Genomic DNA, 14598 nt, shown 5'->3' on the forward strand with positions numbered 1-14598 from the left:
CCTTTGCATCATCTGTGCTGAAGGATTATAAATCTGGCCAAGATGGCGAATGGGAAGAGCGCATTGGATGTTTGCACGCCGTCACTCACACCAGTCACCAATGCCAAATTGGACAACGGAAAACGTGACAAGGGCAGCTTGAATGAGGGCGTTGAAAATGTTGAATACACGTTGAAACCTACGACTAGAGCATATGCTTCTACGGCAAGGTACATCCATACACACAGACATAGTTTCGAAGAAACATTTCTCTGTGTACTCATCGAAAGAGGTACCCCTGTGCTGAGTGATCATGAACAGGCTGAATCTGCAACATTATCTATGGAAGGACCAAACCGGCTATCTACTACACCCCAGCATACCCCTGTCGGGCATTGAGAATCTCAAAATCGCAGACGTGGGTACGGGCACGGGGTACGTACATCATCAACTTTACCACTGTCGTCAAAACAGAGGCCGTCACAGTAGTGATCGGAAACAAGCCACTTCCTTGCTTTTCATACCCTTTTGGGCTTTCATGCATAGAAAAGAACAGGAAAACCTGTTCAAACGAACCCATTAGTCTAAATGAATTCCCATTCCCACAGAATCTGGCTCCTCGATCTCGCCCGCACTCTTCCTCCAACGGCGCAACTCGATGGCTTCGACATCGATATCTCGGACTGCCCGCCCGAGCAATGGCTGCCGCGGAACGTCAGGATGCGACATCTCGACGCTCTGGGCGAGATTCCCGAGCATCTAGCCGGGAAATACGATATCGTACAGCTGCGGCTGTTCCAAGTGGTCGTCAAGGACAATGATCCCGGGCCGCTGTTGCGGAACATGGTGAAGATGTTGAGTGGGTGTTTTACGTTTCCCCCCCCCCTTTACGTACACATATCCGTTACCATTCCACATACACTCTGTACCGTTTTCCCAATCAATCAATCACACATAAGATACCATCCTCTCCCCCCCACATCGAGCATCTTCGGCCCCGCACACCACCCCGTCTAACGCCATGCCCCCAACCCCACAGAACCGGGCGGCCACCTCCAATGGGGCGAATACGACATGACAACGCACACCACAATCAAAGCATCGCCCTCCCTCAGCACCACCGCCCTCGACGCCATCCCAGCATTCGTGCAAGGCTTCAAGAAGAGAGACGGGCGCGTCGGAGTGCAAAAGTACGTTCCCTTTATCCTATCCAACCCCCTTCACCATACCCCCCCCCGCCTCCCCAACCGCCTCCCCCCCCAAACCAAACCCCCCCCACTAACGTCCCACCAAAACCCCCACAGCTGGATCCCCCACCTCCCCCAAACCTTCCTTACGCACTCCCTCACCCACACAACCAGCACGCGCCACGCGACCGCCCCGCCCTACCTCCCCTCCCAACTCGACATCTACCTCCTCACGTACGAAGAGCTGGCGGCCAAGACCTTCGACCCGATGCCCGGCGGGCACGGCGACAGGCTCCGGGAGCTGGTCGTCGCGGCCGGGGGAGGAGGGCCGGAGGGGCGTCGGGTGGGGGATGGATCGGTTGGTGGTTGTGGGGCGGAAGGCGGGGGGGGGGGGGGGGGAGGATGGAGGGGGGGTTTGGTGGGGGGGAGGGGGGAGGGATGGGGAGACGGTGGTGGGGGGTGGGTGGTGGAATGGGGGAAGGGGAAGAGGGGGGGAGGAGGGGGAGTTTGATGAGGATGTGGAAGCGGATGGGTTCGTCGTAGGGTTGATGGATTGGATGGGATGTATCTTTGGGCTAGATTTCTCGGGTGCGTCGTTAGCCGTAGGTTAGGGGAAGGATTTAGAAAAATGTTGCCGGATTGATATTTTTGGCATGTTTGTCCAAGGTACCTTCAGGTACCCAGGCATCATCGAGGACGTGAGGGTGCAGCGGACGGGGACGATAGTTCGTGAGGTCTTGTATCAAGTATGTAAAGCATCTTAGCAGGCTTGGTGGTGCGATGATGGGTTTTGGTATCTCGGTGTTGTCAAAGCCTGCTGTTTTTGCCATTCTCGTCTAGAACCCGAAGGTGACCAGTAATAGCAACCCCCAGCTTCTCGGCCTCAAACCAAGTATTTGAAGACCAGTCGGCCATATCCATGCCAGCCAATGAACGGTCAAGAGCTCATATATCATGATCCGACAACACCAACTACGTCAAAATTGTCAACCCTCGCCTGAGTCTCAATCACCCACTATGTGGACCATTTTAACTCCCGTCCACACTTCTCAGAGATTCTTGCCTTGATCGTCTCCTTGTGCTGTTCAGCCATGTCCAGGAACTTCTCAATCTCCTCTCTGTCGGTCTTCTCGCAGAGACTCAAGATCTTTCCCGGATTCAATTCTCTCAAGGTGCTGGAAGGTGACTTCTTCCTCCTTGCTCCTTCATCCACCGAATCGTCAAAACCTTGCTCCCATCTAAACAAGCGTACCTCCATTCCAATTGCAAGAATGACGTATGGGTCGTCAGCGCCTATCACCTCACCCTCTGGATAGTTGTCGTGTTTAATTTTGCCGTCGTCGGTATGGTCTAGATTTTCGCTAGCCTCGCGGATGATGTCATCCCAAAGATCGTCCCAATACTTGCTCGGTCTCTTCACACGTAGGTAGAGGTAGTGAAATTTCTTTGCTTCTTGACTGAAGCTTTGTTGTGTGCCAAAGTAGCACAAGGTGTTTGGGGGAAGGGTCCAGGCTGGCTCCTCAGTCTTTCGTACGGAATGCTTTAGGGCCCGTGTAACATCTTTCCAGAACTGTCCGAGTCTGTTGCAGAGAAGTCAGCATTATCTAGAAAAGTTTGAAGACCTATTTGGACAGTCACTGGGAGTGGAGCTCTTGCATGAACAAAATGATATAGGGTTTCAGGCGACAAGATGAACTCCACTCACGTTGACGTCTCGCTTTCAGTGTCAATTTCGTATCCATCAATTTCGTATGCATCAATGACCCTTCCCCATGGGGTGCCCTCAGAGCCATACGACGAGGATTCCTCAACGTGACGCCTGCAGTGTTTTGTCAGCTCAGTCCACCGTTGGTAACATGTCCTCCTGTCAGACTCTCGAGACGATATGTTGGGAAATTATATGAAATGACGTCCAGTCACGAACAAGGACCAACCGCGAGCAAGATGGAGGAATGTATGTTTTGATCAACTCACCATGCTGCACGTCTCTTGCGCTTGCGGGCTTTGTCGGCCCTAGGTGTTGAGACACACAACCCTCGAAATCGAACACTTTCATTGGCGACATACGTCTTTCTATTCCATTCATATCCCGCAACAACGAGACATTCTAGCCCATCACGAAGGCCACCGCCTGAGTGAAGCCAAACTTCCATCTGCCGGTCCGAGAATACCTCCACTGCGAGGAAGTCAGGAGAAGGCAGAGGGTCCTGTGTACCCGTATCCTCATCCTTCGGGATCAAAAGAGCTGGATCGTTAGGCAAAGGCTCGAGAAATACTATGTTGTCCATGACTAGGGGTCTTTGTTGACAGATACGTCGAAACCTCCTAGAAACTTTCAGGCACGAATTGTAAGTTCTAATATCCGACACATTGCGCAACACCATCTCACAGATCTCTTCTGGTAGTCGTGCTTCGTTCGCTTGGGTTAGTCGCAGAGTCTCAAGGGTTGTAGCTTCGAAGAATTGGATCAAAGCCACGAAGGAATTCTTTATCAAAGCCTTCGTCACTGGAGCCTTTTGGATTAGCTCCACCTCGTATTCGCTCCCTTTCGCTCCCTTCGTCGCTCGTTCTCGCATCTTCTTCGCTCGCCTCCGTTTCCTCAGACTCTTTCACCGCATCTTTATCCTCTCCTTTCGCTTCTACGTAAACATCTTTCGTTCCCTCCCCGATTTTCCCTTCATGACCATGCTCCTCGCTTTTCACGTCTTCGTTACTGTCTTCACCACAGTCGCTCTTACCATCCTGCTGGCCTAAATGTTGCCTGACTCGCTCAACATCCGTTGTGTCGAAATCTTCGTCGATCTTTTTGATATTCTTGGTAAATCTTGCATCATAGAATGCGTCAAGCGCTTCATCGCCATATCTCGCCCGAGAGTCCTTGGAAAGGTTAGTGTTAATAGATACCAGGGGCATGAGTTCCGTATGATCAACACTCCCATCTGGCCTTGACTTGATCAGAACCAGATGCTCAATTGATATGAGGACTGCATTGAAGGATTTTTGGGTACAGTTGGCACGTCCATACTCTATAGCATTGGCGATGGCCTTTTCAAAAACGCCAGGATAGTCCAGCTGTGGTGTTAGACAGATCAAGGCTCCCTCGAACCAGTACTTCGTTTCCTCTGGGGCGGAGCCCTCCGGTAAGCCATCCATGTGATACCCGACCCCTAACGAAGATGCCAACTCTGGATCGCCCTCAGACTCGTTGCCTGTTATCATTCCGAGGTACAAACCCTCGCCATACGGCTTTTGGGCGTGGCGTTGATCCACTAGAGCAAGATTTTCGCCACCAGCAGCAAGGCAGAGGATAAAAAACGCAAGCTCACGGAACGGCAAATCTTGGGCTTGCCAGCCAAGTAAAGTGACACAAAGATCTCGTTGCTGTGATTGTTGGAAGAAGTCGAACAACATCCACCGAAGTCGAGGTCCGGTGAGGCAGGAGCGCGGGATGTGATCAAGGCTCTTGGGTCTGACTAGTCTCGTCTGCAACGTCTCATATTCTGTGGAGACTGTAAAGCTTGGCGGGTCTAACGACAAAGTAGCGATTGAATCTGCAGGAAGAAGTTGCGGTAGCAAAAATCGATTGCCCTCGGTGTCAAGAAAGAGCGCCTTAATCCACTCATCATTTCGGGGGATATGTTTCAGGCGGAAGTGGGCACCGCTATCAACAGAGAAGACTTCTCGGTCGAGGTCGATGGTGTAGGTCCATTCGATGTAGCCGTCAGCGAACCCCGATGCATAAAAGGGTGGGGCATCTTGCGGTAAACTGTCATCAAATGCAGCGTGGAAGATAGGCCTGTAAGGCTCATTTTCGCGGAGCTTGTGCATATCCTCAGGCTGGATGATCAAGAGTTTCTGTAGTAGCGAGTCCCATTTGGCGAAGAAGTCGCGCTGAGACTGGAGCCACTTCTGATACTCTTCAGGATCCACTGGGATACCATTCACCAGTGACTTTCCAAGACCATCAGGATAGCTGTCATAATTATTGTAGAAGATCCAGAAACGACCTTTGAATTTGATGATTCTGTATCCGCGAGTGCCCATGGTTACGTCGAATGCAGTGAAGAGTTTCGAATGCTGACGAACTGCTGTGATGAAGGAAGGATTGTATCCGTGGTGTCTCGCTGCGAATTTTGCCGTGGGGGCTGTTGCCTATGGTTAATGGTCAACGTAGGTGCCAGAAGGGTAGAATGTAGGCTGTGAAGTCTAGGGGTCAAGCTGGATTGATGCCTACTTGAGACTAGTGGCACTGTGCTGAAAATCCCACTCTAACTTGACAGGGAATCCTTCTATGCATGCAAACAGGCATGCTATGGAAGTGCTTGGTCTCTCAACAATGCAGGCGAACTTTGTTATCGCGACAGACAATGTGATGCTGCTCAGAGTGTTTGCAGATTCTGCAAGCTGGCTAGAATGACAAGCAAACGGTGTAAGTTTGGAGGGGGTGGAATGTCGAGGAGGAAGCATGTGCTACTTCCGTAGTAGGCAGAAGCTGCTAACCCGAAGGGGCTTAGCGAGCTTAGCACTTGGAGGGACTGAGGCAACAGCGCAAAGGCGAACATAGAAGTGATTGTGTAATCAAATTGAACCAATCACACTCCCACAGTAGGTTTAGCGCAGTAACGCGCACGGCACGCCAAGCAAACCAACCGTGTGGCAACTAGAGGCCGCGTAGTGACATTCGAGGGGCTAATTACTAATTCATACCCCGAAACTATAAATCCTTACCGAATCATACCGAATCATACCCCTGGTTTCAGTAATTTATTATTACTTGGGGTATGATTCGGTAATTTGCCATTTATGATAAAAATCGCAAAGGAGAAAATTCGCGATCTAGGCTATCCGACCATAGAAAAGAGGAAATATCTCCGACCGTATTTAATGGGTAATCTATCAGCTTAAATATATTAGATGAAAGCCGAGTGGGTGTTAGCAGCAGCCCTCACGGGGTCCTGCACCTGCGACGGCCCTACGGGGTCTCTATTTAGGTTCAAATAGGGGTGTCTGGCTATCGGCAGACACCCCCGGGACCAGGCTTTTTTACGCTTGACAGCTAGACACCCCTATTTAGACCTAAATAGGGCCCTCGTAGGGCCGTCGTAGGGCCCCCCGTGGGGGCTGCTGCTAATAGTGGGCTAAATTTAACCCCCCAGCCTGTCTACACCCAGTCTGTGGACTCTTATATATATTCTTTACTCCCAATAATCTACACAGCAAGTTTGATAAATTACCGAATCATACCCCAAGCAATTAATCCTTACCGAATCATACCCCAAATTTTGTGGGGTATGATTCAGTAATTAGGGGTATGATTCGGTAAGGATTCATAGTTTCGGGGTATGATTCGGTAATTAGCCCGACATTCGAGGTGCCAGAATATTAGGGCATTCGATCATAGGCTTTTTCCTGCTCTTTACGATAAATTTCCAACGATGATTCGTTTCATCTAGAGCTCCGCCTCCCCGTCTACGATCAAGACTCTTCTTCGCACAATCCTACATGGCTCGTACAATCTAAGCAGCAAACGCATAACTTCCAAGCACGGCATACACATCCCAGGGACAAGTTCCGCCATTCTGTCCCAAAATCTGTGCGACGACGCTCGCGTTCCGAATGCCCATCTCGTCGGACATGAACCGCAGTTGCTGGATGATCCATGCCTTGATTTGGGTTGTGGAGCTAGCATGTAATCCAGCGACGTAGAGTGGGAAGAGCAGAGTGTAGCATCGTAATCTCTGGGTCGTGGAGTAGGTCTTGCTCCTCGGTGTGGGGCTTTCGTGTTCTGTGAATTGAGGCGCAGTGGCACAGATATCTTTCGCTATGCCGTTGATGTAGCCAGTCGCGATGGCTGAGTTGCGGGGAGAAGAGCCGTTGTTAAAAGGCCCTGTGTCTGGGGAGACGCGGTGTGTGCGTATTATGTCATTCAATAGGATCCTCATGACCCGGAGAACGTTCCACCCCTGAGTAACGAGGTGATCTGGATACGCATCGTAGCGTTTCTCGAACACTCGTTCCGATATTTCTTCTAGATATGTCGTATTGTAGAGCCATGTTGAAGCCATATGCTTTCCAAGTGACACAAATTCATGGTCAAGCTCGGTCGCGCGAGCGATGATATCGAAGCTGAGAAGGCACCCATCTTGAATGGCCCCTTTTAGATTAGCATATTTGACCACCAGGCCGGAGAGCCGCCATTTCGGATCATCCTTATTTAAGAAGGGCTCAAGATCAGAGCGAAGTTTGATCAACGCAGGCGGCACTGGAGAATTTGCCGAGACGCAGCTGATGAGAAGATTGGTGCTCAGGCGTGCTGACAGCCGGTGACCCGTATAGTCTTGGAGCAGCGGGCTCTCACGCATCTCGACCAGGGCAAGAGCACCGTTGATATGACTCATCCAGGAACCGATCGATCGAGGATTGTTGTTCGTGATTTTTTCAAAAAGGTCGAGGAGGAGCACTGCTGAGAGTGTTGAGTCACTCGTCGCAGATTCAGGGCTACGGAGTGCTTTGTTTAGCAGCGGCAGAGCAGATAGGTACTTTTCTCGAGAAATATGCGAAGCCTGTTCGCAATCGAATTGGAAAGAGAAGAACGCTAAGCTGACGGCATCAACACTCGCAATCAGGGGTCTGTCCGATGGAGAATGTTCGTAGAGAGGTTCTAGGACATCATAGGTTTTTGAGAAGCCGGATACATAATGAAAAAAGAATGCGTTCCTCGCCCTATCTTGGATAGTGGTAGCCAAAGTGCGCGGGATGGGTTTTGAACTACAGCTCAACGCTTTCTGCCTGGTCGCCTGGGTTTCGTCGCGGACTCTCAGCTGCTCGGTATCACGATAGCCGGAGCAAATATGGGTCGCTCTGATGCATTGACCACAGGAGTCTCTTTGGAGGTCACACTGATGTCTCGTCAGTGAGAAAAGAGACTTGGTCAGGCATTTGGGAGCTTACACGGAGCTTCCTCTTTCTACACCGCAGGCAAGCTTTGGAGGGTTTGCCACGGTACACCATGATTTCGCTCACTCACACCGCTACAACAGGTACCATAAGGAGCAAGACTCCCAGACCCGGATGTCAAGACGGGAAAGGCTGCTTTGACCTGCTATGCCGCCGAGATTCAAGAGCCTGCGCATGGAGGCTGCCCCACACAGCGCGGACTTAAGGTAGTCGGCGATAGAATCTGACTATGCCCGAAAGCGTAGGTGTTCCGTTGTTATCATGTGACTCCACTCTAAAGCCGACCGAGAGCCACAAGAATCGTGTATAAGAGATGAGCTCTCTCCCAAACATTTCGCTCATCCAATTTACTCAAACACAAGGAAACCTATCCAAGAAATGCCTTTCCAATACAAACACGTCCTCATGGTCGGTGCTACATCTGGCATCGGTGCCGCAATGGCCGACCGTCTTGTCCAGGAAGGCTCTAAAGTCATCGCGGTGGGCCGCAGACAAGACAGGCTCGATGACTTCGTCCACAGACATGGCAAAGACAAGGCCAGTGCCGCGAAATTTGACATTACCGATCGGCAGAACATGGACGCGTTCGTGAGAGAGTTGGTCCCCCCCCCACGCTTGTCCTCTAGGCTACTATGACACCAATGTTCTTACAGCCATCTACAATAGCATCACACACACCTACCCCGAGCTGGACTGCGTCTTCCTGAACGCCGGAGTTCAAAGCCAGGTCAACCTCGCACAGCCAGCGAAAGTTGACTTGTCCGCTTTCCACTCCGAGATCACCACCAACTTCTCCTGCTTCGTGGATCTGACGGTGAAGTTTCTGCCCTTCCTCATGAGCAAGGACACCGAGACGAGCTTGATATAGTACCTTTCGCTCCACCCCACCAACCCCAAACTGGTCTACTGACAAGCCTAGCACGAGTTCCAACCTCGCCATCGTCCCCGCGGCTCCCCTTCCCGCCTACTGTGCCTCCAAGGCTGCCTTGAACTCATTCATCTACTGTCTCCGCGAGCAGCTCCGTGACTCATCTGTCAAGGTCATTGAACTATTGCCTCCTCCTGTACAAAGTATGTCCACGTTCGTCCGGAGGCCAAGTACTTGCGATAGGGCTGACGTCTACAAGCGGAATTACACGACTACATGGGCCATGAAAGCGGACGACAGCTCGGTATGCCAGTGCGCGCATACGTGGATGAAACGTACCAAGGTCTCGACTCCGGGAGTGACCAAGTCGTCGTTGGATCTATCGGTCCGGCAGACACTTTCAACGAGATTATCGACAAAAGGAGGGATGCTTTTCAGAATTTGGCAAAGATGATGAGGGGTAGACACTAAAGTCGCAAGTGTTGTGGTGGAGGAGAGAAAGAGCTTCTATTTCGCTTCCAAGCTCAAAGTGGGTTCTGATTAGCCACAACGTCCATCACTTTGTTTTCTGCTGGCCTTCTTCATCTATTCAGAATACAGTGGTAGCCCTTTGCCAAAAGAGCTCCGAGAATCGTGCCATAACTACAGCTTCTCTTTTAAAGCTTTACCTTTCGTGAAAGAGACGTGCATTCTACCAAGTAGAGAGACTTTATGAGTCAAATCATCGATCATACCTGTGGTGCTTACGATATTGTAGTAAGATGCACGAACTCTCAATAGGAGACAGTTTCAGGTCCGGAACCGCGCCAGCATGGGAACCGTAGCCTTCGGACTGTCATCGATCTGGCATCAAGCTTGGCATAGATCTGTAATCGATGCGGCAAGGGTCTGATGCTACACTTGCACGATCCTTTTAGTACCTCTTCTCACCATTGAGTAGCGCATTTTTTCCTTTCATTAGGCAGATATGCTCTTCAGAAAGAAACAGGCCTAGATGTTCCAATAGCAAGCCGCGGATTCTGTAGCAGTGTGAAATAGTATACAAGTAGGTGGTCACATATACACGAGCGAGAAACATTTCCCCAAAACAACCCGAAAACAAACCGTGTTCCTCGTTATCACGCCTTTACCTATTCAACACCATGAGACGATCATCAAACATACTCGCGCCTACGATCGATGATTCCTTCGCCTATCGGAAGACTTCTCGGTGACTGCTCTCTTCTCCTCATGCTTCCTACACGAATCCACCCGTCAGCAATCATACCCGAAACTCGCCCCTTCCCCTCCTCCTTCTCGCCCATCCTTTCTTCCCTCCCATCCATCCCCTCCACCCTCCACCCACAACAAAGAATCAAAAACTCACTTATCATACCCCCTCTCCAACGCATTCCCCGCCAAGCCACCAAGCACCAACCCCGCAATCGTCGCCCCAATACTGCCCTTCCCATTCCTCTGCGCCGCCTCCTGCGCGATGACGGCCCCCGCCACCGCGCCGATCATGCCCGCGCCGACCCCCCGGTCCGACGTCGAGAAACGCTCCTTGGCCTTGTCGAGCCGGTTCGACGACGACGACGACGACGACGGATCCTTGTGGGCGGCGCCCTTCTTCGCGGAGCGGTGGGCCGGGCGCTCGTCTTCGGACGAGGAGCCTGAGCTGCTGCTCGAGGCGTAGCGGGGGGGCTTTGCGGTGGTCGCGCCGGGTCCGGGGTTCGAGGTCGTAGCGTCTGCCGTTGCTCATGTCCGGCGATGGCGCGTAGTTGTTGTTGTTGTTGTTGTTGTTGTTGTTGGCGGGGGTGTAGTCGGGCTCGTATCTTCCGCCAGAGTTACCTGCTGGGTTATAGCCGTTGGGCTGCCCTTGGCCGTAGTAGGGGTTCGACATGCGAATGGCACTGTACAAATGGGATATGCTGTATGGTATAGCCTTGCGGTGCTTGTTGTTATAGAAGTCCAAATGGTGGCGTCGCAATCGTATGGGAAAGTAGGGGCTGTAGTTCGAGTGGGTCAATATAGATTACACGCAGAAGGTTATGTTCACCAAGGTTGAGAGAAGAAAGATGTATATTACTCAGTTCAATGCTACTCAAAAGGTCTTTGAATTGCGTGAGATAAGAAGGCAAACCTGCTTCAGCGAGGGCGGCATGACAAATTGACTAGCAGACCGAACCCGGGCTGTGCAAAAAAGAAAATTTGATTGGCTGCCGACATGATGTAATCATTTTTAGGGCTGACGGAACATGGAGGTCCCGCCGCACCTTCCGTTCCCTTTGTGCAGATGATCGAAATCTCCAGTGAAATGTGAAATGTATACAATGAGCATTGACTGACCGCAGAGCAGTCACGCATACCAGCCTACAGAGTAGCTGGGTACACTGAGGATGCTTTGAACCTGCAGCTAGAACCTCACCGTGTACAGTAAGGGCTAGCCCGATATGACAGCGAGGCTATGCAAACGCCCTGTCGGGGTGAGAAGAGGCTACAGTAAGCCTTGACACACATTGATTTCAGAGACTGCTGTGGCCCTCAATATGATACTGTTTGCAGTGTTTTACGAGGGGTTTGGTACCAGTGCGCCCTCGAGAGCGAAAGCGAGGTTTGGCAAGAATGTCTCGGGGCGGCCAGGTACGGTCGTATAGCAAGTGGTCTACTTCCTTATTGACTGCCACGATGCTAAGAATTTCTGATGACACCACTGGCCTTCAGGGTTGCCTCGCCCAGCTTGGTGACGCTTGACTCGCCATCGGTAGCGTAAGAGACCTCGATGACAAAGCCGTCCATTTTGTGATCACTCGGTGTGCAGGGAGTACCTCCAACTTCATCTTACTTCTGAAGGTGTCTACATCCACGTTGGTGCGCATCAACAAGTGGAGCCGTAGGTGGCGCCTACGCCGTCGGCGCCAAATGTCATCAGCTTCCAGCTTCTTGTAGGGCGCATGTCTGCGCTTGCGTGGCGGTACAAGTACTCATCTTCTACGCAAGCAGTGACAAAGCAATCGCTCGAGGAAGAGTTTGTCTCTGGTAGAAAAGAAGCTTATGGGTTAGTACAGCCGCCTTACTTGATTTTGCTCGACTGATTTGCATTTTTACTCTGGCCACTTTGGCCAAGAAAACGTGGCTGGGTGGTTGAGTGGGCGGAAGACATGTACGAGCCTACCTGCTCCTTGGCGCCACTGTTGATCACCCATACAACCTGACGGTCAAGTGGCATACTCCGCTCGACCATTCTAACCTAATCGCAGGCTGCTGCCGGTTTATTGCTGTTGCGAACGCTTGCTGCTGGAAGGGTAGATCACACTCCGAAGGCTCCAGAGCTTGGACTCACCACGATCCAAATCAGTCCATACCATGGCTATGCGAAGTAATTGTTGTCCATTGTAGATGCAGAACGCTCGAGATGCAGGCGGTGGCTCGGAACACTGCTTTGTGGACCGCCGCTCTAGCGCTAGTACGAATTAGGTTATCAATAACGACTGGGGTCAGATTTCCTCAACAAAGCCTTCCAAGTAAGTCGGAAGCCTGCCACTGTCGCCGATGCACATACAAGTGGGCTTCTTGTTCTATATTTGCTCTTGTTACCTTCTTTTTCTATTGGTCAAAAGTACTTGCTGATCACAACCTTTTGTTGCCTTTGGGGTTTAATCTCGTCAACTGATGAGTACTTTGTCTAAGTAGACAACGAGGCAATCTTAATTTTCTTTTTGGTACTCTGTAGTATTCTCAGTCCATGTATAAGCTTTATTTCTCTTGTAGTTTTGCGCAGGGCTCACACCCAAGAAATTGGTGACGTTCTGTGACACATTCACTTCGTGCCATTATTTCAGTATCTTCTGCTTCTACATTTTCAGTTCTCGCCAGGATGCGCACTTCTTCAGGTATCACCTTTGTTTTGGCAGCATGTTGGCTCGTCGTAGTTGCAGTCGTCCCTGGCGGCACGATCGCGACGAATACTAAAGAAGTCACAGTTGAGGCAGGTGACACCTTCTGGATCATTGCCAGTAGATATGGTACAACTCCCGCCGCCATCGAAGCTGCTAACCCAGGGGTGAACCCAAGCGATCTGCAAATAGGCCAAGTCATTAACGTTCCTAACCAAGCGGCTATTTCTCAAGGCCTTGATACATCCAATACAACCACCCAAAATTCTCTCATTGCCCTAGGCCTTGGGGCAGTTTCCTCATCATCCGGCGGCCAGGCCAGCGGTGCTTTGCTTACCTCTGGGCCTGCTAATACGATGTCAGATCCCGATGCACAGCCGGAGTCTACGACATCCACAAACCTGGCAGCTTCAGTGTCAGACCCAGAACCGTCGAAATCTGTACAAAATACAGCTTCGACCACTTTGAAATCAGCATCAGGTCCTATGACTTCAGACGACTCTGGAGCAACAGCTGCGGCTTCAGTCTCGGTCACCCAGGGGCCGTCGGCTTTTGACACTAGCTCATTGGACCTAGCATCTAGCCTCATTCCTTCTCATCCCGCAATCCCGTCTACTCAACAGCCCACTATACTGTTCACTCCTATTACGCTATCTTCTTCCGTTGCCTCTCCTTCTGCTCCAGGCTCTTCTAACGAACCCTTAACTACGGCTCTCGGTGCTGCAGAATCGCCATCCTCGCAGAACATCCCTGAGTCTGCGCCAGCTGCGGGGTCAGCACCTCAAAGTCTGGCATCAAATGGGATACCAGAAACTGGTGGGATCTCGATAGCAAATGGAACACCGGTCTCCAATACTAACACCTTGCAAGCTTCGGCAACCCAGGTGCCATCATCAAATGAAATACCAGCATCTGATGGGACTTCGATATCCAACGGAGCACTTGCTTCAAGTACTGGTTCTTTGAAAGCTACGGCTTTAGCATCCCAAGTACAGTCTTCAAATGAAATCCCCTCCTCCAATGAGAACTCTTCAAATAAGACCCCATCCTCAAACAAATCCCCATCATCAGATGGGAACTCGGCATCCAACGGAGCACCGGCTTCAAACGCCGTCTCTTTGCAACCTTCCGCTTTAGCATCCCAGGTACAGTCTTCACATGAGACACCCTCACCAAATGAGATTTCGGTATCCAATGGAACACCGACTTCAAATTTGAACTCCTTGCAAGCCTCAGCTTCAGTATCTCAAGCACCATCATCTAATGAGGCCCTCCCATCAAACGAGACCCCTTCCTCGGATGAGACCCCATCACCGAGCGGGACATCATCTCCAAACGGTTCGTCAGTATCGAACAAGGCACCGGCATCGAGTAACACAGAAGCTTCAACTGGGCCAAACCCGTCAAACAGTCCACCAACATCGAATGGCGTAATACAGTCAAGTAACGCAGAAGCGTCAAATGCGGTGCCAGCATCAACGGAGACACCAGCATCAAACGGCGCACTACAGTCAGGTAACGCAGAAGTGTCAAGTGACAGTACCAGCATCAGATAAGGCTCCATCATCAAACGACCCACCAACGTCAAACGGGGCACTAGCATCAAATAACGCAAAAGGGACGCCAACATCAAATGGAACACCGGCGTCAACGGAGATACCGTTATCAAGTGGAACGCCAGATTCGAGTGGGACGTCTTTTCCAGGAGAATCCTTCCCGAGTCAAACACAGG

The 14598-nt window shown here is 51.1% G+C and overlaps 7 protein-coding genes across 7 annotated transcripts; 3 read left to right on the plus strand and 4 right to left on the minus strand.

Annotated features, from left to right (window-relative positions):
• Positions 1-42: 42 nt before the first annotated feature.
• On the plus strand, positions 43-1709 carry HO173_009569 (uncharacterized protein; the record flags this gene model as incomplete). Its single annotated transcript, XM_037311459.1, has 6 exons — positions 43-209; positions 301-414; positions 588-838; positions 1019-1169; positions 1284-1524; positions 1692-1709. 6 exons carry the CDS (start codon positions 43-45, stop codon positions 1707-1709), a joined length of 942 nt encoding a protein of 313 aa, XP_037161615.1.
• Positions 1710-2181: 472 nt separating this feature from the next.
• HO173_009570 (uncharacterized protein) lies at positions 2182-3454 on the minus strand (the record flags this gene model as incomplete). The annotated part of the gene is made up of 3 exons (XM_037311460.1): positions 2182-2746; positions 2872-2985; positions 3141-3454. The coding sequence occupies 3 exons, from the start codon at positions 3452-3454 to the stop codon at positions 2182-2184; spliced, it is 993 nt and encodes a 330-aa protein (XP_037161616.1).
• A 151-nt stretch (positions 3455-3605) lies between these two features.
• On the minus strand, positions 3606-5210 carry HO173_009571 (uncharacterized protein; the record flags this gene model as incomplete). Its single annotated transcript, XM_037311461.1, has 1 exon — positions 3606-5210. One exon carries the CDS (start codon positions 5208-5210, stop codon positions 3606-3608), a length of 1605 nt encoding a protein of 534 aa, XP_037161617.1.
• A 1472-nt stretch (positions 5211-6682) lies between these two features.
• On the minus strand, positions 6683-8177 carry HO173_009572 (uncharacterized protein; the record flags this gene model as incomplete). Its single annotated transcript, XM_037311462.1, has 2 exons — positions 6683-8065; positions 8118-8177. 2 exons carry the CDS (start codon positions 8175-8177, stop codon positions 6683-6685), a joined length of 1443 nt encoding a protein of 480 aa, XP_037161618.1.
• Positions 8178-8501: 324 nt separating this feature from the next.
• On the plus strand, positions 8502-9462 carry HO173_009573 (uncharacterized protein; the record flags this gene model as incomplete). The annotated part of the gene is made up of 4 exons (XM_037311463.1): positions 8502-8719; positions 8790-8990; positions 9043-9194; positions 9251-9462. 4 exons carry the CDS (start codon positions 8502-8504, stop codon positions 9460-9462), a joined length of 783 nt encoding a protein of 260 aa, XP_037161619.1.
• Positions 9463-10360: 898 nt separating this feature from the next.
• Positions 10361-10873, minus strand: HO173_009574 (uncharacterized protein; the record flags this gene model as incomplete). Its single annotated transcript, XM_037311464.1, has 1 exon — positions 10361-10873. One exon carries the CDS (start codon positions 10871-10873, stop codon positions 10361-10363), a length of 513 nt encoding a protein of 170 aa, XP_037161620.1.
• A 1974-nt stretch (positions 10874-12847) lies between these two features.
• On the plus strand, positions 12848-14422 carry HO173_009575 (uncharacterized protein; the record flags this gene model as incomplete). The annotated part of the gene is made up of 1 exon (XM_037311465.1): positions 12848-14422. The coding sequence occupies one exon, from the start codon at positions 12848-12850 to the stop codon at positions 14420-14422; it is 1575 nt and encodes a 524-aa protein (XP_037161621.1).
• Positions 14423-14598: the final 176 nt, after the last annotated feature.

This window comes from Letharia columbiana (genome assembly GCF_014066305.1).
Source record: "Letharia columbiana isolate WasteWater2 chromosome Unknown Sc0000041_s0, whole genome shotgun sequence".
In the NCBI taxonomy this organism is placed as follows: domain Eukaryota; kingdom Fungi; phylum Ascomycota; class Lecanoromycetes; order Lecanorales; family Parmeliaceae; genus Letharia; species Letharia columbiana.